Source organism: Pelophylax lessonae, assembly GCF_965119305.1.
Source record: "Pelophylax lessonae genome assembly, chromosome: 3".
NCBI lineage: Eukaryota > Metazoa > Chordata > Amphibia > Anura > Ranidae > Pelophylax > Pelophylax lessonae.
In genome coordinates, this window is record NC_138770.1 from 475,696,064 (window position 1) to 475,723,573 (window position 27,510).

A 27,510-nucleotide genomic window follows, 5' to 3' on the forward strand; every position below is an offset into this window, starting at 1 on the left:
TCGTTGCTGAACGCGGATCTCAAGTTCTTCACCAAGCTCCTGGCTCTTCGCCTTCAATCACACCTACCTGCCCTGGTTCATCTAGACCAGGTGGGGTTTGTCCCTACCCATGAGGCTAGGGACAACACGATCAAGGTCATCGATCTTATCCATCAGGCCCACTGCTCGAACCCCCCCACTGTCTTCCTGAGCACTGATGCGGAAAAAGCGTTTGACAGGGTAAGTTGGCCCTTCATGTTTGAAACACTCCGTCGATTCGGTTTGGGTGATCAGATGTTGGCTTGGATCAAGAGTGTCTATACCAACCCCAGTGCCAGGGTGAAGGCGAACGGTGTCCTTTCGGATCCGATCCGCATCCGCAACGGTACCCGCCAGGAGTGTCCCTTGTCACCGCTGCTTTTCGCTCTTTCCCTGGAACCCTTTCTGGCCCGAATACGGGCGAACGTGGATATCTCGGGCATCCCAGTAGGGGACACCACATACAAAGTTTCGGCGTACGCCGACGACCTCCTTTTCTCCCTCTCCCAACCCCTGATCTCTTTACCTTGTCTCTTGAAGGAATTTGAGCTCTTCGGCTCTGTCTCGAACTTGAAAATGAACCTTTCTAAGTCGGCAATCATGGGGGTGGCCCTGCCACGGCCCCTTCTAGTTCTTTTGACTCAGGACTTCCCCTTTCGTTGGGCACAGGTGGGACTTCAGTATCTGGGCACCCTGCTCCCATCAAACCCTGTGGACCTGTTCCGTCTGAACTTCCCCCCTCTCCTTGCGAGAATTCATGCTCTGTTGGCGAAATGGGCCGTGGGGCTCCATTCCTGGTTCGGTCGGTGCAACATTCTAAAGATGTCGATACTCCCAAAGCTTTTATATTTGTTTCAGATGCTCCCGGTCTTGATTCCAGGGGCATTCCTCGGGAGGGTCGAGGCGGTTTTTACCAACTTCGTGTGGGCAGGGAAACGTCTGCGGTTGGCTCGTCGTATACTTGTGCTGCCTAAACATTGCAGCGGAGTGGCACTCCTGGATCCTCGGCGATACTACCAGGCGGCCATGCTCTTCCGCTGGATTGACTGGACACGTCACGTGACTTTGAAACTCTGGGTCACTTTGGAGACCTCCCTATTTCCCGTATATCTTCCACGAGCCCCTCTGATACCCCAGGATCTCCCTGTTGAGGTGAGATGTCACCCTACCATAGGGCCGACGGTTAAAGCATGCTCTTTGGCCGCTTCGGGGAGGGGTCTCTCGGTGGACCATGGCCCGCTCTTCCCGATATTGGGAAATCCAAGGTTCGGATCGGGTTGTGAGAACAACTGGTTCGGCGAGTTACTCCGGGAAGGCACCTTCCAGGTGTCTCACTTTGCCTCGAAGGCGGACTGGCCATCTCTCTCCCAGCTGACCTCCCTGAGCAGGAAATACCGCCTATATAGGTGGCAGGCTTTACAACTTCTTCACTTTCTCCGAGACCTGGGGAGTCCCTCGGCCTTTGAGAGGGACTTGTTGTCCTTTGAACAACTTCTAGTCACTCAGGCCCATATGCCTCACACCGTCTCCCAAATATATGCCCTAATCTCACAACCACCTGAAGATTTTACCTTACCAGGTATTCTCAAATGGGAGGGGGAACTACAACAGACGTTCTCCGAATCCCAGAGACGTAATATCGTTCGATTCTCCCTCAAATCCTCCATCTGCACACGGATCCAGGAATCCAATTATAAAATCCTTACACACTGGTACTTCACTCCGGTCCGGCTTCGCCGTCTCTTCCCAGAGGCGACTGACCGGTGCTGGCGGTGTCAACAGGAGGTGGGTACCATGTCCCACGTTTTTTGGTCCTGCTCCAAACTCAAGGATTTCTGGTCAGAGGTACGCCGCATTACCCAACTGATGACTGACCGGGTCGTCCCTGATGATCCGACGTTTTTTCTGCTTCACTGCTCGGGCATGGCTCCTAAACGCTACAAAGGCTCGGTGTTGCGGCATCTTTTGGATGCGGCAAAGACCTGTATTAGCCTTTGCTGGAAAAACACCTCCCCTCCGACGGTTGCCCTCTGGCTGCAGATGGTTAAATGGATAAATGACTTGGAGGATCTGGTACTCACTGCTCAGGGTAGAAAGGAGCAGTACTCTAAGACATGGTCCTGCTGGAATTCGTTCATATTCTCTGATGAGGGACTGGCGCTGCAGGGTCTCTCCCCGGGGTCGGGGATCTGATTGGTGGTGGGGTCACCCACACGGGAGGCATTTACGGTCACTCCTTCGTCGTCCTTGCCCTTCCCCCTCGCCCCCATCCCGCCTGGGCCTCCTCCTTCCGGCGCATCGCCGGGAGCCTACCTCATACCTGAATCTCTTTCTCTCCTACATAGTTACATAGTTACATAGTTAGTGAGGTTGAAAAAAGACATAAGTCCATCCAGTTCAACCTATGATGTGTGTGTGTGTGTTTGCTTTTAACCGTACATTGTATACCCCTGTATGTTGTGGTCTTTAAGGTGTCCATCCAATAGTTTTTTGAAACTATCAATGCTCCCCGCTGATACGACTGCTTGTGGAAGAGAATTCCACATCCTTACCGCTCTTACAGTGAAGAACCCCTTACGCACTTTAAGGTTAAACCGCCTTTCCTCAAGTTTTCGTGAGTGGCCACGTGTCTTATTGTATCTCCTTTCTCTGAATAGTTTGTTCCTTATGCTAGGGTCGCCAGTACAGTATTTGTACATTGATATCATATCCCCCCTCAATCGTCTCTTCTCCAGAGAGAATAGGTTCAGTGCTTGTAGTCTTTCCTCATAGCTGATGTCCTCCATTCCCCTAATTATTTTTGTTGCCCTTCTCTGGACTTTCTCCAGTTCCAGCACATCCTTCCTGAGGACCGGTGCCCAGAACTGGACAGCATACTCCAGATGTGGCCGGACCAGAGTCTTGTAGAGTGGAAGAATAATCTCTTTATTTCTGGAGTGAATCCCCTTTTTTATACAACCCAGTATTCTGTTGGCTTTGCTTGCGGCGGCTTGGCATTGCATGCCACTGCCAAGCCTGTTGTCTACCAGTACCCCCAGGTCCCTTTCCATCCTAGACTCACCCAGAGGTTCCCCCCCTAGTGAGTAGCTTGCTTTCTGGTTTCTGGCCCCCAAGTGCATTACTTTACATTTTTCTACATTAAATCTCATCTGCCATGTAGTTGCCCACCCCGTTATTTTGTTCAGGTCTGCTTGCAAGATTTCCACATCCTGCATAGAAGATATTGGCATGCCTAATTTAGTATCATCTGCAAATACTGAGATTGTACTAGATATCCCCTCCTCTAGATCATTTATGAATAAATTAAACAGGATTGGTCCCAGGACAGAACCCTGGGGGACCCCACTTTCCACTCCCGCCCAATCCGAGTACTCCCCATTAATCACCACCCTCTGTACTCTCCCCTGGAGCCAGTTCTCTATCCAGGTACTCACCTTATGGTCCATACCTACCTTCCTTAGTTTGTACAGTTAGCGTTTGTGGGGAACGGTGTCAAAGGCCTTTGCAAAGTCCAGATACACCACATCCACAGGCTTACCTTTATCTAAGTGGCAGCTCACTTCATCGTAGAAGGTTAATAGATTGGTTTGGCACGAACGATTTTTCATGAATCCATGCTGATTACTACTTATAATACCGTTTTCATTACTAAAGTCTTGTATGTGGTCCCTTATCATCCCCTCCAAAATTTTGCAGACTACTGATGTTAGGTTGACCGGCCTATAGTAACCCGGGATATATCTCGGCCCCTTTTTAAATATTGGTACCACGTTGGCTTTTTTCCAATCAGCTGGCACCATACCCGTCTGTAAACTATCCTTAAAGATCAAGAATAATGGTCTGGCAATCACCTGGCTGAGCTCATTAAGAACCCTTGGGTGCAAGCCATCCGGTCCCGGGGATTTATTTATGTTAAGTTTCTCTAGTTTAGCTCTAAGTCTATCCTCCGTTAGCCATGGCGGCACTTCCTGAGGTGTATTATTTAGTTTGGCCTTACAAGCGGGGTTCGTGTAGCCCCCCGATTCCTTTGTGAAGACTGAAGAAAAGAAATTAATTATTTAACACTTCCGCCTTTTCTCGGTCCTCTGTGGCCATTTTTCCTTTATCATCTTTTATGGGGCCAATGTGCTCTGGCCTCGCTTTCCTACTGTTTATATACTTAAAGAACTTCTTGGGGTTCTTTTTACTCTCCTCCGCTATATGTCTCTCGTGTTCTATTTTAGCCGCCCTGATTTCGTCTTTACATTTCTTATTACACTCTTTGTAGTGCTTAAATGCTGCCAATGACCCCTCAGTCTTGTATTTTTTGAAGGCCTTTTCTTTAGCTCTAATATACATTTTTATGTTGGAGTTTAGCCACCCAGGGTTTAGTTTTGCTCTTTTAAATTTATTTCCCTGTGGAATGCACTGGCCCACCCCCTTGTTAAGTATGCTCTTGAAGCACTCCCATTTTTCCTCCGTGTTCTTTGTTCCCAGGGTTCTATCCCATTTGATATTTTCTAGCAGTGAGCGCAGTTTAGGGAAATTGGCTCTTTTGAAATTCAGTGTCCTTATATTACCCTTGTGTTTCCTATTACTGTAATTAATACTGAAACCAATTGACCTATGGTCACTGTTCCCTAAGTTGTCCCGTATTTCTATATCCGTGAGCAGGTCTGTATTGCTGGTAATCAGTAGGTCAAGTACCGCATTGTTTCTTGTCGGTGCATTCACCATCTGACCCATGAAATTGTCCTGCAAAACATTTAGGAACTGCCGAGCCTTGGCTGAATGCGCGGTTCCTTCTGCCCAGTCTATATCAGGATAATTAAAGTCCCCCATTATAATGACATTTCCCATCCTTGCTGCCAATCCTATCTGTAACATGAGGTCCGCCTCACCCTCCTCCCTCTGGTTGGGGGGCCTATAGCATACGCCCAATATTACCTTCCCCACCGTGCCTTTCCTTTGAAGGTCTACCCATAGGGATTCTGCCTCTTCCTTAGCTCCATTATTAATATCATCCCTCATATTTACCTGTATACTGTTCTTAATATACAGACATACCCCTCCCCCTTTTTTACCTTCTCTATCCCTGCGATAAAGGGAATACCCCTGAATGGTCGCCATCCAGTCATGAGAGCTGTCAAACCAAGTCTCAGTTATCCCCACAAAATCTAAGTCCTCCTCAAACATCAGCAGCTCCAGCTCTCCCATCTTGTTGGCCAGGCTTCTGGCATTGGTATACAAGCCTCGTAATTTTGATCGGTTACATTTATCCTCATTTGATGTTTTTAGGCTGCTCTCTTGATTTTTCCCCGTACCCACCCTGGGTTTAGGAGCTCCGAACACCCTACCGCTAATGCCCCCATTTCTGCCCTCTGAAACTTGCTTTCCACTGGCTAATTCTACATCTGTACCTTCCCCCCCATTCCCTAGTTTAAAAGCCCCTCTAACTTTTTGGCCATCCTCTCACCCAGTACGGCTGCACCCACCCCATTTAGGTGCAATCCGTCCCTACCAAAGAGCCGGTGACCGACTGAGAAGTCGGCCCAGTTCTCCAGGAACCCGAAACCCTCCTTACTACACCAGCTCCTCAGCCACTCGTTAACTTCCCTAATCTCCCGCTGCCTCTCTGGTGTGGCTCGAGGTACAGGTAGTATTTCGGAAAATACTACCTTGGAGGTCCTAGTCCTCAACTTAGCGCCTAAGTCCCTGAAATTGTTTAGGACTCTCCGTCTTCCTCTGCCTATGTCATTGGTACCCACGTGTACCATGACAGCTGGGTCTTCCCTAGCCCCACCCAATATTCTGTTCACCCGATCCGCGATGTGCCGAACCCGAGCGCCCGGCAAACAACAGACTGTTCGGCGCATCCGGTCTTTGTCACAGATTACACTATCTGTCCTTCTAATAATTGAGTCCCCTACCACCAGCACCTGTCTTTCCTTTCCCTTTCTCCCGGCCTCACTGGAGGAGTTCTTCCCCTGGCAGCTAGGGGCGTCGCTCTGCTCCAGCAATGCTGGTCCCTGACTGGTTTCCCCAACATCACACAACGGGGCGTATCTATTGGGGTGCTCCAGCCCAGGATCAGCCTCCTTGCCTTGTCCCCTTCTACCCCTCCTAACTGTCACCCCTCTACTCTGCTCTGATGCCTGCACCTCCAATACTCCACCCACCTCTGTGCAGGCCCCTGTCTGCACCTGACTGGTACGATCCTGGCTCTCCTCCGGTATGGACATTCGTCTCAGTGTTGCCAGCTGCTTCCCTAGATTCAGGACCTGAGCTTCCAGGGAAGCAACGTGCTTACATTTTGTGCATTTGTATTCGCCCTCGATCACATGTCTGAGGAACGCATACATATTACAAGATGTACACCGAATCGCATCTCCACACCCGCCGGGCATTGTACCTACTATCTAATCTAATGGGGATTCAGCGATTTAAGTCTATCCTATGTCGCTATTTCCTGGCTTCCTAACGCTACCTTCTCACCCTCTGGTATTCCGCTCCACTCACTTGACACCGATCAGTCACCCAACACTCACAATCTCACAGCCCGGTCAGACGCACAACGCTGAGTCGCACAGCCCGGTCAGACGCACAACGCTAAGTCGCACAGCCCGGTCAGACGTACAACACTAAGTCGCACAGCCCGGTCAGACGCACAACACTAAGTCGCACAGCCCGGTCAGACGGACAACACTAAGTCGCACAGCCCGGTCAGACGCACAACACTGAGTCGCACAGCCCGGTCAGACGCACAACACTGAGTCACACAGCCCGGTCAAACGCACAACACTGAGTCGCACAGCCCGGTCAGACGCACAACACTGAGTCGCACAGCCCGGTCAGACGCACAACACTGAGTTGCACAGCCCGTTCAGACGCACAACACTGAGTCGCACAGCCCGGTCAGACGCACAACACTCAGTCGCACAGCCCGGTCAGACGCACAACACTGAGTCGCACAGCCCGGTCAGACGCACAACACTGAGTCGCACAGCCCGGTCAGACGCACAACACTGAGTCGCACAGCCCGGTCAGACGCACAACACTGAGTCGCACAGCCCGGTCAGACGCACAACACTGAGTTGCACAGCCCGGTCAGACGCACAACGCTGAGTCGCACAGCCCGGTCAGACGCACCACCCTGAGTCGCACAGCTCGGTCAGACGCACAACACTCTCCTGCCCCTCTACTACCCCCTTTTTTCCCCCAAGGCTGTCTAGGTGTTCCCCTATCTTCCCTATCACCCTACTGTGGGTAAAAAATGTAGTTGTTGGTGATAACATATGCATTCTCTCTCATGCAGTACATACCCACGCTTCATGATGTAAATGTTGTTTGTTTTATTTACCGCTGTTTCTCTGACCCCCGTTTTACGGGGACTATGCAGTACTTTTCATGTGTCCGTATACGGGTTTTGCAAGTTTGTCTGTTCGCTGAGACTTTGTACTTTGCACTTTTATGGGTATACCGATGGCTGATTTTGTTGATTTTATTTTGATGCACTTTTGTAACCTTTTCTATTGTTCAATAAAGAATTTGAAAAAAGAAGTTTATTAACATAAATATCACTCTTTCAACACCAACACCAGTACAGCATAAACAACGTAAAGTGGCAAAAAAAAAACATGATAGCGCAGCAACCCAAATGACAACCAAACTATGTACAAATGGAGGTAGCGCACACGTGCAGGGCAAAGTCCGGACTGAGACAGGAAACAAGGGAACAGAGCAGGGTACGGAGCACTGAATGCAAGGAGCAGGGAACAGAGCACAAGGCGCAGGATCAGGATCAGGCAGAGACAAGGCTCACAAGAAGAACACTGAAGCACTGAACTTAGGGATGAGATTAAATACCTCCCAGCAACCAGCATCAGGTGCATAGGCTGACTGCTGGGAGACACCCGCTGGTGGCCACTGGAACTGCGCCCTACAACTCAAGGAACAAAAGTGCCACCAGCAGGTGACCCAGGTACTAACACAAGTCCTTACACTTCCTGTGATTGGCCGAGGTGGAGATCATGACATCATCTGCTCACTCAACCAACCATTAGTAAAAATACAAGGCTTCCTCTGAATCTCTGAGAAACACTCTGTCCATCTCAATTTTGTTCCAGCAGCAGATGGGAAGTCTCTGGGAGTTACTGCTGGAACACAGCAATGCATACTGTTTTTAGCTGATGCTACATACTGCAATATAATACAGTGCTCACATCTGGAAATAGTTTGTCTGGGCCATGAAGTTAGTCTATAAACTTTGGTCTATACTATACAAAAAAGGTTAAAAACACAGTCTGCTTGAAAATAAATAAATGTACGTCTCTTTTAACCAGGGGATCCCGATCATCTACTTAGGTGCCTGTCTGAAGGAAATTATGTGATAAAAATGATTCTAATTATACTAGGGGCATCTTGTTCTTCTAGAAGTACTTATGCTTCAGAAGTACTGGATGTGAGTTAGGGTTGGTCCACACAGATTATTCCAGAACACACTGAACAGTGTTCTAATGAGGGCTACAGATGTGAGGTGCAATGCAATAATCTAACTTTCTCATAATTGGTAGTAACTATAACTTGAATTGAGGGCTTTACTTAGGATTTACTGTAAGATATTTTTCAAAATGACTTTACAATTTTAGGGAAATAAGGTTTGTTTTGGTTGGAAGAATAAATGATTTGTATTACTATGGATCATTTTATTATTGTGATATTAACATGATGTATTCATTCTGTGCAGTGTCCTGGAAGTCAGTCTCAGACGACAAAAGATTTTTTCAAGTTCAATCCATCTAAAGCAAGAAGCAAAACGTATATTAATGTGAGAGAAATCTCCCAAAGATTCACACTTCCACCTGGGGACTACATGATTATCCCTACAACGTTTGAGCCGCATCAGGAGGCAGATTTTTGTCTTAGGGTATTTTCAGAGAAGAAATCAGAGATTATGTAAGTTTAATATACAATCATTGTTGTTTTTATTGCAGTAATGATCAAGGTTTACAAAATAACATGTCCCAAAAATAGAACCTAAAGTGGCTGTAAACCTCAGTCATGTAATCTGAGCAAAGCACTTACTGTATATCTGTAGTGTTTACTCATCTCTCTCCAAAGTTCTAAGTGTCGTTTCTCTCTGGTGCTTCTTTCCTCTGTTATTAGCATGAGTCACTTCTGAGAAGTTTTCCAACACGAGATACAGTTTTGTCGGGAGGGCAGAGCTCACAACACAGTTCTTCTGCTGTGTGAAAGGGGGTGTGTTCCTTTCCTCCAATTAGCTATCACACACTGTAACTGCAGCCTCTCTACCCCCTTCTCTGTGCTTCTGACAGATGAAGAAAGATTTTTACCACAATCTTGCCTTTTGAAGTGGTGTAGCAGAAAGAAAACTGCAGATAAGCACATAAAATCTAAGTAGGAAGATTTGTTTAATCTCTGTGTATCATCTGAGGCTGTTCCCCTTACTGGGTATATGTGAGGGATTACAACCACTTTAATTTTTTTGTAAAGGCTCAAGGTTTTTACCTTTGTGCATTGTATGCATGAAGGTAAAAAAACCTTCTCTGTGCAGCATCCCCCCAGCCCCCCGTAACACTTACCCAAGCCCAATCAAGATCCAGCAATGTGCAAAATTGCCTTGGCTTTCCGGGAAATATGCCTCCTCATTGGCTGGGAGAGCAGTGGGAGAGCGGGGCAGGGGCCGTGCCATGGCTCAGTGTGTGAATGGGCATGTTGAGCCGCAGCTTGGGGACGAGCTTGCTTGGGTGTCCCCATTGCAAGCTGCTTGCTCTGGGGGCACTCGGCAAGAGGGAGGGGCCAGGAGCATCAGTGAGGGACCCGAGAAGGGGAGAATTCAGGCTGTTCTGTGCAAAACCGCTGCATAGAGCAGGTAAGTATAACATGTTTGTTACTTTTAAAAAAAAAAGAGAATTTAATATCACTTTAAATTGGATGATTATAGAAATTAATCTGTGGGATTTATAAACCTGTTTTGATTAATAAAAATATTTAGGCTAAATGTTTAGGTTAAAAAATGCCAATGAATGAAACCTATATTATACTAGTACTACAGAAAAAAAATACTCTACTATATATCCCTGATTCTAAATAACGGTTAGATTGATTCTAATGCCCTCCTTTGTCTTACTGTGGAGTTTAATGACCCTTTTTGCTTTACTTTGTTAGTGTACAGTACCTGATACTTTTACCAGTACTAGTGCCACATCATGTCCCACCAATTAACAACAGAATGCCGTATATCTGTTGGTAGAATACTGAACATATGTGCTTTCTCCAGTATATATTTCAATGTTTAATTATTAGACACACCTTTTGATTTCTTTTTTTCTAAATATTTACAGGAAATGAGCACATTTGTGGCCTGGTCTAGTTTACTTCAAACATGCAACCATATGCATAAAAATCTCCACTCCCTTCATTTAACATCACATCACAGTTTAGTTAACTAGGTTGCTTTTCATAGTTACATAGTTAGTCAGGTTGAAAAAAAGACACAAGTCCATCTGGCTCAACCAATAAAAAACAAAACAAAAAAAAAACAGTAATGAAAACCCAACCATACTATGAACTGTCCCATATACACAATCCTATACCCGCTGTTGATCCAGAGGGAGGCGAAAAAAAAACCTAGCCAAGCATGATCCAATTTGCTACAGCAGGGGAAAAACATCCTTCCTGATCCCCCGAGAGGCAATCTGATATTCCCTGGATCAACTTTACCTATAAATATTAGTACTAGAGTTGAGCGAACACCTGGATGTTCGGGTTTGTCGGGTTCGACCGAACTTGAGAAAAAAAGTCTGGGTTCGTGACCCGGACTTAACCCGAACTTTGTCCCGATCCCGAACCCCATTAAAGTCAATGGAGACCCGAACTTTTGAGCACTAAAATGCCTCTAAAACAAACATGGAAAGGGCTAGATGGCTGCAAATTGCATCAAAATCATCTTAAGAGCATGGCAAGTGCTCTGCAAACAAATGTGGATAGGGAAATAACTTAAAAGGACATAAAAAACAGAAAAATACAGAAAAATAAAAAATAATCATCTTCAATGATGTAGGAGGAGGATGAGGCCCATATGGAGTAGGAGGTTGAGGTGGCGGAGGATATGGCGGTGGATATGGCGCTGTAGGTGGAAGCGGCGGCGGCAGTGGAGGAGGAGGATGAGGTAGCCAATGCTGGTTTTGGTTTTTAATAAAAAGAAAAATTTAAATTTGGGTACACCCCAAAAGAGTAAGAAAGATGAAATCCAGCAATGGCTGGGTAAGGTCGGGATACATGACTATTCTGCACAAGGTATGAACAAGTCCTGTGGGATCCATGCCTGGTTCATTTTAATGAACGTGAGCTTGTCCACATTGGCTCTGGACAGGCGGCTGCACTTGTCTGTGATGACGCCCCCAGCCGTGTTAAATACCCGTTCAGATAGTACACTGGCTGCAGGGCAGGCCAGCACCTCCAAGGCGTAAAGGGAAAGCTCAGGCCAGGTGCCCAACTTGGAGACCCAGAAGTTGAAAGGGGAAGACCCATCATTCAGTATGTCTAGGCGTGTGCACACATACTGCTCCAACATGTTAGTGAAATGCTGCCTCCTGCTAAGACGTTCCATATCAGCTGCTGGTGCTGCTGCTTGTTGTGGTGTGCTGACAAAGCTTTTCCACATGTCGGCCATGCTAACCCTGCCTTCTGAGGTGCTGGCGGTGCCCTGGCAGCGTTGACTACCTCTTCCTCCTCCTCTCCTGCCTTGGCCTTGTGCTTTCACTGTGCCCCCCGCTGTCAGGTGGGAATGCCACCAGCAGCGCATCTACCAGCGTGCGCTTGTACTTGCGCATCTTGCGATCACGCTCCAGTGAGGGAATTAAGGACGGTATGTTGTCCTTGTAATGGGGATCCAGCAGGGTGGCCACCCAGTAATCAACACAAGTTACTATGTGGGAAACTCTGCAGCATGTAATCGCTCATGTGTGCCAAGCTGCCAAGAGGCAACGAAAAGCTGTCCTCTGTGGGAGGTGTATCCTCTGTGTCCTCTGTATCCCCCCAGCCACGCACCAGTGATGGACATGAGCTGGCCTGGGTGTCACCCTGCTGTGAACATGGTTCCATATCCTCCTCCATCTCCTCCTCCTCATCCTCGTCATCCTCCAGAACTGTGCCCCTGCTGGACAATTGTGTCCCTGGCGTTTGTGTGTGGAACCCACCCTCGGAGCCACTTGCGAATGACTGCCCTGAAAGCCTTGGAAATGTTACCTCTTCATCCTCCTCCTCCTCCTCATCCTGTGCCACATCCTCTTCATCGCTCGAGGTGTTTTTTCAAGAAGGCATAGAAGTGGGATAGTTAAGCTGAGAACGGCGTCATCGGCACTGGCCATGTTGGTGGAGTACTCGAAACAGCGCAACAAGGTGGTGAAGGGGTGCTGTTCCGCAGAGCAACTCATGTGTGCGTGCTGCAGCTGAAACTCCACTATGGCCTGCTGCTGCTCGCACAGTCTGGCCAGCATGTACAAGGTGGAGTTCCGCCTTGTGGGCACCGCTCATATGAGGCGATGAGCGGGAAGGCCGAAGTTACGCTGCAGCGCTGACAGGCGAGCAGCAGCAGGGTAAGAAACCTGAAAGTGCGCACAGACGGCCCGCACTTTGTGCAGCAGCTCTGACATATTGGGGTAATTTCTAAGGAACCTCTGCACCACCAAATTCAGCACATGCGCCAAGCAAGGGATGTGTGTCAAACCGGCTAGGCCCAGAGCTGCTATGAGATTTCGCCCATTATCGCACACCACCAGGCTGGGCTTGAGGCTCACCGGCAGCAACCTCATCGGTCTGCAGTTCAATGCCCCTCCACAACTCCTGCGCGGTGTGTGGTTTTTCACCCAAATAGGTAAGTTTTAAAACTGCCTGCTCTCGTTTACCCCTGGCTGTGCTGAAGTGGGTGGTAAAGGTGTTACGCTGACTTGAAGAGGATGCGGTAGAGGATGAGGAAGCGGAGTAGGAGGAGTTAGGAACAGGAGGAAAACTGAAGCGCCCTGCAATCCTCGGTGGTGGGAGGACATGCGCCAAAATGCTACCCACCTAAGGCCCAGCCGCCACTGCATTTACCCAGTGTGCTGTTAGGGAGATATAACGCCCCTGATCTTGCTTACTGGTCCAGGTATCTGTAGTTAGGTGGACCTTGCCACAGATGGCGTTGCGCAGTGCACACCCGATTTTGTCACCCACTTGATTGTGCAGGGAAGGGATGGCTTGCCTGGAAAATTAGTGGCGGCTGGGCACGACGTACTGTGGGACAGCCACCGCCATAAGGCTCTTAAAACTCTGCGTCTCCACCAGCCAGAATGACCGCATTTCAAAGGCCAGGAATTTTTAAATGCTGGCATTCAGGGCCAGGGGTCGCGGGTGGGTAAGGGGATACTTCCTCTTCCGCTCCAGTGTTTTGGAGATAGAAAGCTGAACGCTTCCACGGGACATCGTGGAGATTGTTGTTGGTGACCCAGGTCGTGGTGTTGCTGGTGGATCCTCTGTTTGCGGGGTGGCAGGCGTCACTGTCACTACAGAGGTAGATGAAGAGGCCGAGACTGCAGCAGCAGAAGAGGAAGCAGGAGGAACCAGAGACCTTTCTTGGTTTTTGAGGTGTGCACTCCACTACAGCTCATGCTTTGCACTTAGATGCCTGGTCATGCAGGTTGTGCTCAGGTTGAGAAGGGTTATGCCTCGCTTCAGGCTCTGATTGCACAGCGTGCAAACCACTCGTGTCCTGTCATCATCACATTGTCTGAAGAACTGCCACGCTAGTGAACTCCTGTGAGCTGGCTTTGGTGTGCAGGCGTAGTGTCTAGGGCACGGCCGCACCGCTTTTGCACCCTGCTCCCTCTTCTGCTGTGCTTGTGGCTCTGTGCGACCACCGTCTCTTCCTCCAAACCACTCAGGTCACCTGCATGACGTTGATTCCATGTGGGGTCGAAGACCTCATCGTCCTCCACATCATCTTCCACCCAGTCTTCACCTCTGCCCTCATTGTCGGTCTCCACAATTCGGAATTCTGCATAAGTTGGCACCTGTGTTTCGTCATCATCTAAAACGTGCTGCGATGGTCCTCCCATGTACTCATCTGGAGACATAATTGGTTGGGCATCGGTGCACTCAATCTCTTTCACTTCTGGGGCAGGGCTAGGTGGATGGCCCTGGGAAACCATGCTAACAGAGTCATCAAAACAAGAAGAGATTGCTGCATGAATTGGGGCTCAGACTGCTTGGCTGATTTGCAAGGGGGTGCGGTGACAGTTTTATGGACATCGGCTGCAGGTGCCAACTCTGAACTTTCAGCAGAAGACTGGGTGGGAGACAATGTGAAGGAAGTGAAGGCACTGTCAGCAACCCAATCTACTATCGCCTGTACTTGTTCTGGCCTCAACATTTGTAGAGGCACATTAGGCCCTGCCAAATACTGCTGCAGGTTCTGTCGCCTACTCACAGCTGAGGAAGGGGTTTCACCTGTGCGTGTAGCTGGCACAGATGGACCACGTCCTCTCCTTGCAACAGGAGTTCCACCAGCAACGCCACGACCCAGGCCACGTCCCTTATTTGACCTTCTCCTCATATTTATCGAATTTTGGATCTTCCCCGAAATGGGTTTTTATTGTAGGGTGCAATACAACAGTATATAACGGGTGTATCTCACACGTACAGATACAGATTAGGCCGCAATTTAATATTTTTTCCCTAAATGGGTGTTTATTGAATAGTGGACTAGAACAACAGTATACAACGGGTATATCTCACACGTACAGATACAGACTAGGCTGCAATTTAATATTTTTTCCCTGAATGGGTGTTTATTGAATAGCGGACTAGAACAACAGTATACAACGGGTGTATCTCACACGTACAGATACAGACTAAGCCGCAATTTAATATCTTTCTGTCCCCTAAATAGTTTTTATTATTGCAAGGCGCAATTCAACAGTACGCAATGGGTGTATGTCACTGTAACATATGCGGACAGGGCAGCAATAAACTCTTTTGTCCCCAAAATAGTTTTTTTTATTGCACGGCACAATAGAACAGTATGAAATGGGTGTATGTCACTGTAACATATGCGGACAGGGCAGCAATAAACTCTTTTGTCCCCTAAATAGTTTTTTTATTGCACGGCGCATTAGAACAGTATGCAATGGGTGTATGTCACTGTAACATATGCGGACAGGGCAGCAATAAACTCTTTTGTCCCCTAAATAGTTTTTTTATTGCAAGGCGCAATACAACAGTACGCAATGGGTGTATCTCACTGTAACATATGCAGACAGGGCCGCAATCAACTTTTTTGGTCCCCTAAATTGTTTTTTTATTGCAAGGCGCAATACAACAGTATGCAATGGGTGTATCTCACTGTAACATATGCAGACAGGGCCGCAATCAACTTTTTTGGTCCCCTAAATAGTTTTTATTATTGCAAGGTGCAATTAAACAGTACGCAATGGCTGTATGTCACTGTAACATATGAGGACAGGGCAGCAATAAACTCTTTTGGTCCCCTAAATAGTTTTTTTATTGCAAGGCGCAATACAACAGTACGCAATGGGTGTATCTCACTGTAACATATGCGGACAGGGCAGAAATAAACTCTTTTGGTCCCCTAAATCGTTGTTTTATTGCAAGGCGCAATACAACAATACGCAATGGGTGTATCTCACTGTAACATATGCAGACAGGGCCGCAATCAACTTTTTTGGACCCCTAAATAGTTTTTTTATTGCAAGGCGCAATAGAACAGTATGCAATGGGTGTATGTCACTGTAACATATGCGGACAGGGCAGCAATAAACTCTTTTGTCCCCTAAATAGTTTTTTTTATTGCACGGCGCAATAGAACAGTAAGCAATGGGTGTATGTCACTGTAACATATGCGGATAGGGCAGCAATAAACTCTTTTGTCCCCTAAATAGTTTTTTTTATTGCACGGCGCAATAGAATAGTATGCAATGGGTGTATGTCACTGTAACATATGCGGACAGGGCAGCAATAAACTCTTTTTGTCCCCTAAATAGTTTTTTTATTGCACGGCGCAATAGAACAGTATGCAATGGGTGTATGTCACTGTAATATATGCGGACAGGGCAGCAATAAACTCTTTTGTCCCCTAAACAGTTTTTTTTTTATTGCATGGCGCAATACAATAGTATGCAATGGGTGTATGTCACTGTAACATATGCGGACAGGGCAGCAATAGACTCTTTTGTCCCCTAAATAGTTTTTTTTATTGCAAGGCGCAATACAACAGTATGCAATGGGTGTATGTCACTGTAACATATGAGGAAAGGGCAGCAATAAACTCTTTTGTCCCCTAAATAGTTTTTCTTATTGCACGGCGCAATACAACAGTATGCAATGGGTGTATGTCACTGTAACATATACGGACAGGGCAGCAATCAATTTGTCCCCTAAATAGTTTTTTTATTGCAAGGCGCAATAGAACAGTATGCAATGGGTGTATGTCACTGTAATATATGCGAACATAGCAGCAATAAACTCTTTTGTCCCCTAAATAGTTTTTTTATTGCACGGCGCAATAGAACAGTATGCAATGGGTGTATGTCACTGTAATATATGCGGACAGGGCAGCAATAAACTCTTTTGTCCCCTAAACAGTTTTTTTTTATTGCATGGCACAATACAACAGTATGCAATGGGTGTATGTCACTGTAACATATGCGGACAGGGCAGCAATAGACTCTTTTGTCCCCTAAATAGTTTTTTTTATTGCAAGGCGCAATACAACAGTATGCAATGGGTGTATGTCACTGTAACATATGAGGAAAGGGCAGCAATAAACTCTTTTGTCCCCTAAATAGTTTTTCTTATTGCACGGCGCAATACAACAATACGCAATGGGTGTATCTCACTGTAATGTATGAATGAAAAACTGAAAAATATATTTTTTTACCCTAATTACTGTAAAATAATTATTTTCCCCTCACATTGGTGCTTTTTGAAGAGGAGGTTAGAAAAGCAATGTCTGTCTGACATACAGTCTTTAAAGTTAAATATGAAGGAAAAAATTTTTTTTTCTTTTTTCAATGCAGATTGAGCACACACATATGCACTGAGGTTGCATGAAATGAGCAGCACCGCACGCCTAACAGACTGATAAAATATTTTTGTTTCTCCCTTCTCCTCCTTACTTGGCTCAGGTCAGGGCATAAAGATGATTCTACTGCACCCCCGCACAATACAAACAATGTAGATCGCTGTCTGATTAAAGCAGATTGTTCCTATCTATGCTTTCCCTAAAAGCAATCTCTCCAGCCTGGCCCTACAGTAAACTCCTATCTCTCCCTCCTGGCAAAAACATTGTTCACTGCACCCCACAAAATCAAATCAATGTAGATTGCTGTATGATAAAGCAGATAGTTCTTCCTATGCTTTCCCTACAAGCAATCTCTCCAGCCTCGCCCTATAGTAAAGTCCTATCTGTCCCTCAGCAGCAGTCAGGAACCTCTCCCTACAGTAGTATTAGCAGAGTGATGCGGGGCGCTGTGTGACTCCAGCTTATATAGAGTCTGGGTCACATGCTGCACTGACCATTTCCCGTAGACTTCCAATGACGAAACACGTAGGGCGGAACCAAACATCAACATCACTTCCGGTCTGCAGCTCGCGGTGTGTGGAACGCGGAAGCTCCTTCGGTGCTGCTTGCACCTGTCTGAATCAATCTTCTACAGCCGCAGCTTAAGCGTGAGTCACTACTGCTCCCTTTGTGATTTAACATTACATGCTACGCTAAGAGATTTTTTCCCCACACTCAGATGGGATCCATCGGTCCGTAAGGACAGATTTGGACAGCTCTGAGGATTTTTTTCCATACACCTACCCTATGCAGCCAGTATTACTATCTTGCTGTGGGGTAAGTGCGACCTCTGGTGGTAGTGGGAACACAGTAATCGGAGCTCACCATCACCATCACAATTTCTACTCAAATAATTGGAGTAATCACCTTTATCTATTTCTTCACCAATATTTATTATTATTATTATTATCTGTACCATACCTTGTCACATTATTAAATATCTTCACCAGCACTTTTGTATTTTTAATATCCGGCCAGATTTTAGTGTTTTACAATTTCTGCATGATAATCATTTCTGCACATATTTTATCTTTGCACTAGCACTTTTAGCTTGCACATAATCTTATATATGGTCTGATTTACCACACACACCAAAGGTAGCGCCGTTTCCAACTATTTTTCCCCCTCATATATAACATTTGACCCCTAATTTTTAGGGGTTGGTTGGTGGCTGCAACCTGAGCATTTCAAGTCTCTGAGTTTTTATCCATAGCGCTGGTTTCTCCCCTTCTGACCTGTGACATGCTGCACTGGCCTATCACAGCCATGCCATTACTAGACATGGCTGTGATGGCTTCTAGGGCACACTAGTTAAACGCTTGCTGATTGGCTGCCTTGCACCTGTTGAAAGTGTGCCATTAAAACCGCGCCAAAATATTAAAATCACGTTACCGAACAACAGACAGTACACGAACATACAGTGAAATGTTCGGGTCCGGGTACCGAATACCCAAAAGTCCGGTACGAACACGAACAATACAGTCCGGGTTAGCTCAACCCTAATTAGTACCCACTTATATTAAGTACACCCATTAAATAATCCAGGCCTTCTTTAAAGCAATCTAGTGAGCTAGCCAGAACCACCTCTGGAGGAAGTCTATTCCACATTTTCACAGCTCTTACGGTGAAGAAACCTTTCCGTATTTGGAGACAAAATCTGTTTTCCTCTAGTGCCCCCTTGTCCTCTGTGTTGACCTTAAAGTGAACAACTCAACACCAAGTTCACTATATGTATTTATGTTGATCATATCCCCCCTTAATCTCCTCAAGCAAGAATAAATTCAGTTCCTCTAATCTTTTCTCATAGCTGAGCTCCTCCATGTCTCTTATCAGTTTGGTTGCCCTTCTCTGCACTTTCTCCAGTCCCCCGATATCCTTTTTAAGAACTGGTGCCCAAAACTGAACTACATATTCCAGATGAGGTCTTACTAATGATTTGTACAGGGGCAAAATGATATCTCTCTCTCTGGAGTCCATGCCAATGCTAATACAAGAAAGGACTTTGCTTGCTTTGGAAACCTTCCTGTTTTGTTCCTTTTAGCATGGTTCGTATTCCTATTTTACCCTGTATTCAGAAGGTTTTGGTATATAATAGTATTATATTTATACTGATTTATATAGCGCCAACAGTATGGGCAGCGCTTTACAATATGAGGGAAGACAATAGAGTTACAATACAATTCAATGCAGGAGGAATTAGAGGGCCCTGCTCATTAGAGCTTACAATCTAGAAGGGAGGGTCAAGTAAAACAAAAGGCAATAACTGGGGGGGATGAACTGATGGAGAAAATGGAAGTACGGTTGTTAGGTGTGTGTAGGATAGGCTTCTCAGAAGGGAAGGGTTTCCAGGGATTGTCTAAAAGCTAATAGAGTAGGAGATAATCGGACGGATTGGGGGTAAGGAGTTACATAGGATTGGACTGGCTCTGGAAAAGTCCTGGAGGCTTGCGTGGGAGGATGTGACAAGAAAGCTAGAAAGCAGGAGCTTTTGAGAGGAACAAAGAGAGCAAATAGGTTGGTATTTGAGACTAGGCTAGTGATGTAGAAGGGGGCTAAATTGTGGATGTCTTTGTAAGCTGTTGTTAGTAGTTTGAATTTAATTTGTTGGGTGAGTGGAAGCCAGTGGAGGGACTGACAGAGAGGATTAACGAACACTGAGCGATTGTTAAGGTTGATGAGTCTGGCAGCAGCATTCATGATAAATTGAAGGGGGGATAGCCTATGTAGAGGTAAGCCAATGAGAAGGGAATTGCAGTAGTCGAGGCGCGAGATGACCAGGGAGTGAACTAGGAGCTTTGTTGTGTCATTGATTAGAAAGGGGCGTATTTTGGAGATGTTGCAGAGGTTGAGCTGGCAAGATTTGGACAGTGATTGGATGTGGGGCTTAAATGAGAGTTCAGAGTCCAGGACTACACCTAGGACCTTGGCATGTGGAGATGGGCTGATAGTTGGCATGGTGGAGGAAAAATCATAAGTTCAGTTTTGGATAGATTGAGTTTGAGGAAGTGGTGTGACATCCAGACTGATACATCTGCTAGTAAATTTGTGATACGTGAGGAGACTGAGGGAGAGAGCTGAGGGGTGGATAAATAGATTTGGGTATAATCAGCGTAGAGAATGTATTGGAAGCCATGGGAGGCTATCAGCTGACCCAGACAGGAGATGTAGATTGAAAATAGGATTGGTTCAACAACAGAACCTTGGTGGACCCCAACAGAGAAAGGAAGAGGAGAGGAGGAAGTAGAATCAAAAGTAACGCTAAAGGTGAGCACCTTTAGGAAGAGAACCAGTGAAGAGTACAGTTATGAAGACCCAAGGAAAAAATAGGGGATTGGTACAGGGATATGCCAAACCAACCTAACATCCCTTCCCCAAACTAATTCATCAAAGAAACAAAAAACAGTGTCCCTGGGGAATTTGAGTGGATAGGGTTGGAATAATAGGTATAGTAAGAGACGTATAAAGAAAGTATATAAAATTTAACACGTTACGAAGACCCAAAGGCGTGAAGTTTTTTGAGGAGGAGGGGATGGTCAACTTTATCAAAGGCAGCAGAAAGGTCCAGGAGTAGGAGTACAGAATAGTGTCCATTGGTTTTGGCCGTTATTAGTATTTATTAATCTTCCTTGTATTAGTGGTAACAAAAGCAGCAATATAAAAAATTTCAGTTTAGGCTGGCGTGCTCAATTTTCATAAAAGTAAAAAAGTTTGAGGGCCGGTAAACACTGGAATGTCCCGTGTGTTTCCAGCATGTTCCCGTGCAATCCAGTTTTGAAGCCTAATTTTTTAAATGGCCTGAAAAATACACCAGACCATGGAAAAAGTAATGCAAGCACTACTTTTTCCGAACGCCAAACCGCATGATAAAGTGGTAACTTGAGATGTGGTGCTCGCTTACTGCAATCTGCATTTGGGGTGCCATTAACAATACATATAGATTGCAACGTGTTTACCTGTGGTGCAGGAAATACTCACAGAACATGCCTTTTCATCAGAAAAGAAGAAGTTGGAATGTTTGCTCCTAGCCAAAGAAACAAAGACACACATTTCATTGTCTAGAATGCCGTTCTCTGTCAGCATTGTGTCTTTTTTGATTACTAAAGAATTTAATATTCAGAAGCATGCATTTAAGGGGGCAGGCAGAGAGCAAAGGACTGGTCGCCAGTTCTTTCTGTGGTCTCCTTAAAGCAGATCTTTCTCCTTAACAGATCAACCATGCCTTTTTCTGAATTGTTTCTATCTGAAGTTGGCCATCTTGGCAGAGGCAAGGCTTTGCTTCCTCAAAATGTTCCATAGCAAACTTGTGCTTTTTAATTTCAGGTACACATTATTGAATTTTATGTGTGTATTCTTTGTTTTGTAGGGAGATTGAAGGAGATATACATGTGGACCTTCCTGATGTAAGTTATTTTCCATTTTTTAATGCTTAAATGTATTTAATATTTTTATCGCTATCTGGCATTTTCATCCAAACCTGGGAAAAACAAATCTACAGTTTAAAGAAACCCACTGAGAGTTATCAGATCCTAGGAGTGGTTTGTCAAAATGGTGCTATTACCCAACTAATTGGGGGATGCCTCCAAAACACATGCACAACAAAATGGCCACAAAGGATATGGCACCTTCTCAAGCTACAAAATGTTTTATTAATGGACATTATCCATTTAAAATGCAGTACATATGGCCAAAAACCCCCCTTGAGGATAACTCTCCTTTCAACCCCATTCCCCCAGCCTCCCCACCCCAGAAACCCTCTACTCCTAGCCTCCGACCCCACCCTATAATCCCAAATCCCACTCAACAACTAAAGGTAGTCCGGGATGCAGTCTGTATGTTAAATAGACCAAGTCCGGTCCCCGGAGATACAGATCAGCCCTTAAGGTGGATGTATGTGGCACTGGCACTAAAATACCAATCACTTCTCCAAAGCATAAGTGTGTGCTCTCCAGGGTCTGTTCATCTATGGAAATCCTCTGTCTGAACACAGATATTGTCTGGTTGCTTATGACATGGACACCTCTGCCCTACACGGGCTGATAGGACCAGTGCAATTAAGGAGTCAATAAAGGTAAGCATGACTAGGTGTGCAGGTGTTTATCTCACCACCCCAGTCAAACCGCGAGACATAAAGAAAAAAATGTATGTGGTCTGTGGCGCAATGAGTGATGAGCGTCCATCCCAAATATCTATAAAAAAAAAGAGAAACTTTGGTCGTGGGACTTTAAATGAGGGATATCACTTTGAAAGTATAATAGTACACATAATTAACATTTTTATTGCATATTGGCAGATTACATATAAATAAATAATAGACATAATAAATTATAGACAACTAATAGTTGTCCTGTGGACAGATTCTCCCACCTGAGCTGTGGATCTCTGCAGCTCCTCTAGAGGTACCATGGGCCTCTTGGCTAATTGTCTGATTAATGATCTCCAGTTTAGGTGGACGGCCATGTTTGGGTAAATTTGCTAATTAGGTGACTTCTGAAGGCAATTGGTTCCACTATAATTTAGTTAGGGGTATCAGAGTAAAGAGGGCTGAAAACAAATGCACACCACACTTTTCAGATATGTATTTGTAAAAAAATTTAAAAAGAAAAGAAAAACGCCCATGGGACTTTAAATGAGGTGGGTACCGTAGGCCATACATACTGCATTTTATTTTGTCATACAATACACAGTAGACAGGATCAAACAGTACCAATTCAAAAAAGTATACATATAGGTCCATAACAGTATAAATTGCATGTTGGTACATAAACATCTTGAGGCTCAATGCATTTCGTGAGATTTGACTCACTTCAAGAGCAGATGCGTATTTGGTCTATAAATATAATACAACATAGTATCAAAATACAATGCAGTAATCATAAAATTTTATTTTAAAATGGACCTAAAGGCGGATAAGTACTCACATCGGCTGAGCCGGGATGAGAGACCTGTGCAACCCCCAGGTAGCGGCCGCAAACGACTGATCCGGGAGTTGAAGGAGTGGAACAAACAGACAGCCTCCAAGGGGGGACATGTGGGAGATAAGTGTGGTATATCCAATGTGGGAAGATATCCCTTGTACTCCATAGCGGTTTTCTGTAACAAATATAGGTGTATATGCGTATATAAGAATATGTAAAAATAATTAAATAAGGTCATCTACTATATATTGTAAAAAAAATTAAAATCCATTTATCATTTTCCTTCCACTTCACAATTATGTGCCACTTTGTGTTGGTCTATCACATAAAATCCCAATAAAATACCTTTACGTTTTTGGTTGTAACATGACAAAATGTTTAAAATTTCAAGGGGTATGAATACTTATTCAAGGCACTGTATATTGTATGTGTTGTATGTGTTATATTCTGTAAAAAAAAACTATTTGCAAACACTATCTGACAGATCCCCCCATTAGTTGGTGTTAATAATTAGTTTTTATGAGCACAGAAAAATGATACTTTTCAAATAGAGATACAAAAACTGGTTGTAAGGTAAAATACTCATGAAAGGGGAGGCTGTCAATAGTTAAATGTTAATTTCTTGATGATACATTACAATCACACTGTAATTGGATAACTTGTCATGTAGGGTGTCCAATGCTAAATTTGTTGTTGCTATTAACATGTCAAAAATATGTTTTACAGCCACCAAAACCAAATCCTCCACACAAGGAGACTGAAGAAGAAAGACAATTCCGCGCTTTGTTTGAGCAAATTGCTGGAGAAGTATGTATTAGAGATACGCCATTAATGAAAATATGTTTCCCTTACATTTTGACTTTTTGACACTAATTTTTGTCTTTAGAAATTTCAGAATTGAAAAGCATTAAATCACTTTTTTCACTTTGTTATCCAAGTCATATCTTCTAAAAAGATTTCCTGTGTGTGTCAAGTTTGACATATGGCATGTGCAGTGTTTTTATAGTTTTAGGCTAAGGGTGCAACTTGAGTAATTGAGGTGCTAAAAGTTAAGATATGGTACAGAACAAAATAAGAAAGGCAGCTAAGTGTGAATGACCATATACAGATGTCTGTGGGTTTCTGAAAGAAGCAGGACAAGTGAGTATGCACAGTTGAAGTGCCACTACACTACTACAACTGTAGATAATCATAGACCTATATATAATGCATAATCTGCATAATGTATGGCAATTCTTGCAAAAGCATCAAATTCTGACCTCCAAATGTACATTTACACATTAGGAGTATAACCTTATACCTGTAAGATTGTCAAAGGAGACCCTTACAGCCACTGCAGTGAGCAACTTTGCCTCTGTAAGCCCACTTTGATCAAAACCCACTTTCTTTAGAATAATAACTTCCCAAAATATCACCAAATGAGCATACTTTTCAAGTGAGAATTTCTCAAGCTATATGTCTTTATGTTCACCTACAGCAGGCATGTCCAAAGTCCGGCCCGTGGGCCAATTGCTGCCCCCAGGCTGCTTTAATACGGCCCCACAGGACATTTGGAAAAGTCTATTGTTGTGGCCCCTGTGAATCCCAGAGCACTGCTCAGGACCACTGGGATCTCTGGATCTTTCAACGCCCATGTTACTTGTGAATACACTGTTAACAACCACCGCCCATCCCCACCAGCTTTATATCCCTTACTCAATATGGCCTCAGACTTAGCCTGATTAGGGAGCACTAAAAACACAAATAAATTTGGCGCTACTATGACAGAACCAGCTCTCTCTCCATGATAACTGGCTTAACACCTGTTTAGATTTGTCATCCATGTGACGAAAGGGAAATGTATGCCATTTGCAATAAACTTTGCATAAAATAGTTAATTTGCATTTAATTTTAATGGTCCATAGAATGTCAGGCAAAATGGTCGGCCCTCACGGATGTTCACTTTATCAAATCTGGCCCTCTTTGAGAAAAGTTTGGACACCCCTGACCTACAGTATTTCACTCTGTAACTGTCAGTGTGTCAATCTGTGTTTTTGACACTTTGGTTTATTAAAAAGAATGATCCTTTTCTAGAGATTGCTAACCAGTTTATATACTTTGTGTCCACTTTCTGTCCAGACTCCAGAGCATTTCCATTTTTTGTTTTTTTTTTGGGGGGGTTTTTTTGGTGCTAAGTAACTTTCTTTTCTCGTATATCCTAAAAGATTCTGCAGAGTTTTTCTGTAGACAGATAGGACATTTATTTAACAGAAGATGTACAGAAATATTGTTTTCATCTAATATTTATTACTTTATACTTTCTTTTTTAATGTTATTCCCCAATAAGGAAGCTGGGGTTAGAAAACGTAACCTGACCTTTTTAATGCTATAGGCAATATTATGAAAAAAAAAGTCTAGTCTTCTGCAAGTACAGCAGTAGCCACATCATCCAAAGTTGTGCCTTTTCCAGTCATTGTTAGAGCTCACACATACTCTGCAAAGACTCATACTTACCATGATTTTAAACCCTCCTGTCCGGCCGTAGTTCATAAACACTGAAAAAGGACCAGCGTCAACACAGGTGTATGTACCTGTACGTCCCCCGCATCCACTGCTTGTGCAGCCCAATTTGTGTTCATTGTATCCACCAGACATAGAGGAACACTGATCATTGTATTGGACTGCTTTGAGCAGCCCTGGTACCATGTGATCGGTGTAGCCAATCAAAAATCACATGGACAGTAGTAAACGATATGTCATTTCTGGGCGTGATTGTAACAAGGCGTAATATGGCTAGATCTTTTCTAGACATGACCTATTTCTAAGCTCCCATTGTATGACAAGACCTGATATACCTAGATTTTTCAAGATTAATACTTGATTATTGCTGGGACCCCATGGTCACAGCAAGACACAATATACAGAGATATTGGGAAGAATCATATATCTTGTCCTGAATACTGCCCATGGATCTATACCAGACTATACTATGCACCACTCAGACACAAAGGTACATCAGACAATGCATGGATCTAAACAAATAAAGGGTACTTCTTTTTGAAAAGAGAGAGTTCTTATTGTATATGCAAGATACACAAGCGCAGGGGTGGACTGACAACACTCAGGGCCCCCGGACCAAAAAAAAGCAATGGACCCCTGTCAGGTCCCATCCATGACCCCCGCCCCCCCCCCGGCCCCGCCCCTACATTTTGCACAAAATTTTCACTCTTCTTTTCGTTTATGTAATAAAAACCCAGTGATGATCAAGTATCACCAAAAGAAAGCTCTATTTGTGTGAAAAAAAAGAGGATATAGTTTGTTTGGGTACAGCGCTGCATGACCGCTCAATTGTCAAAGTAGCACAGTGACACACAGCAAAAAAATGGCCTGGTAATGAAAGGGGTAAAACCTTTTGGAGCTGAAGTGGTTAAATCACTTCCTTCTCCTGTCCAGGACTACATTTCCCATGAAGCATTATTCCTCACACAATCACGTTAACAAGGTCTCAGGCACCTACTGACATGTATGGATGGTGTACTGACCTGTATGTGTGCTGCACTGTATTTTCTGAAATGTAATCAATTAATGCATTCTGTTTGCAGGCCAACTAATCGGCTGACCAACAAAGCGATTTGTTGTTTCAGCCCTAGTTATAAGTCATAGTAACAGAGTAGTTAAGGTTGAATAAAGACAATCGTCCATCCAGTTCAATCTGTGTAGGTGTGTGTGTCAGTGAGGATACTTATTTCCCATATCCCTGTATATTGTGTTCTTTGAGATGCACGTCCAAGAGTATTTAAAAAGTATACATACTCCCCGCTGATACCACCAATTGTGGAAGAGAGTTCCACGTTCTTACCGCCCTCACAGTGAAAAACCCCCTACACAGCTTAAGGTTAAACGGCTTCTCCTCCAATCTCATTGTGTGGCCATGTGTCCTCTTACACTCCCTGAGACTGAATAGTTTTTTTCCTATCCTGAGGTCACTATTGAGGTATTTGTAAATTGCTATCATGTCCCCTCTCAGGCATCTCTTTTCAAGCGAGAATAAATTTAGTGCTTGTAGTCGCTCCTCGTAATTAAGGTCCTCCAATCCCCTAATTAATTTTGTTGCCCTTCTTTGGACTCTCTCCAGCACATCCCTTCTGAGGATTGGTGACCAGAACTGGACAGAATACTCCAGATGTGGCCGAACCAGAGTTTTGTAAAGTGACAGGATTATAGTTTTATCTCTGGAGTGTATCCTCTGTTTTATGTATGCCAATATTCTGCCTGCTTTGGCAGCTGCCGCTTGACATTGCATGCTATTGCTCAGTCTGTCTTTCACTAGGACCCCCAGATCTTTCTCCATTCTTGATTCCCCCAGTGGTTTCCCCTCTAGTGAGTAGTTTGCGTTTTTGTTTTTAGCCCCCAAGTGCATTACCTTACATTAATCCACATTAAACCTCATTTGCCATGTAGTTGCCCACTCAATTATTT

The 27,510-nt window shown here is 44.7% G+C and overlaps 1 protein-coding gene across 1 annotated transcript in view; it reads left to right on the forward strand.

Moving 5' to 3' along the window:
- CAPN9 (calpain 9) overlaps nt 1-27,510 on the forward strand; it is a gene marked incomplete at its 3' end in the record, with an annotated part of 565,834 nt that overhangs the window by 371,711 nt on the left and 166,613 nt on the right. Inside the window, exons 11-13 of the mRNA XM_082250935.1 lie at nt 8,744-8,952; nt 21,501-21,537; nt 23,779-23,859. Coding sequence (XP_082107061.1) covers nt 8,744-8,952; nt 21,501-21,537; nt 23,779-23,859 — 327 coding nt within the window. The remainder of the gene's footprint in view (nt 1-8,743; nt 8,953-21,500; nt 21,538-23,778; nt 23,860-27,510) is intronic.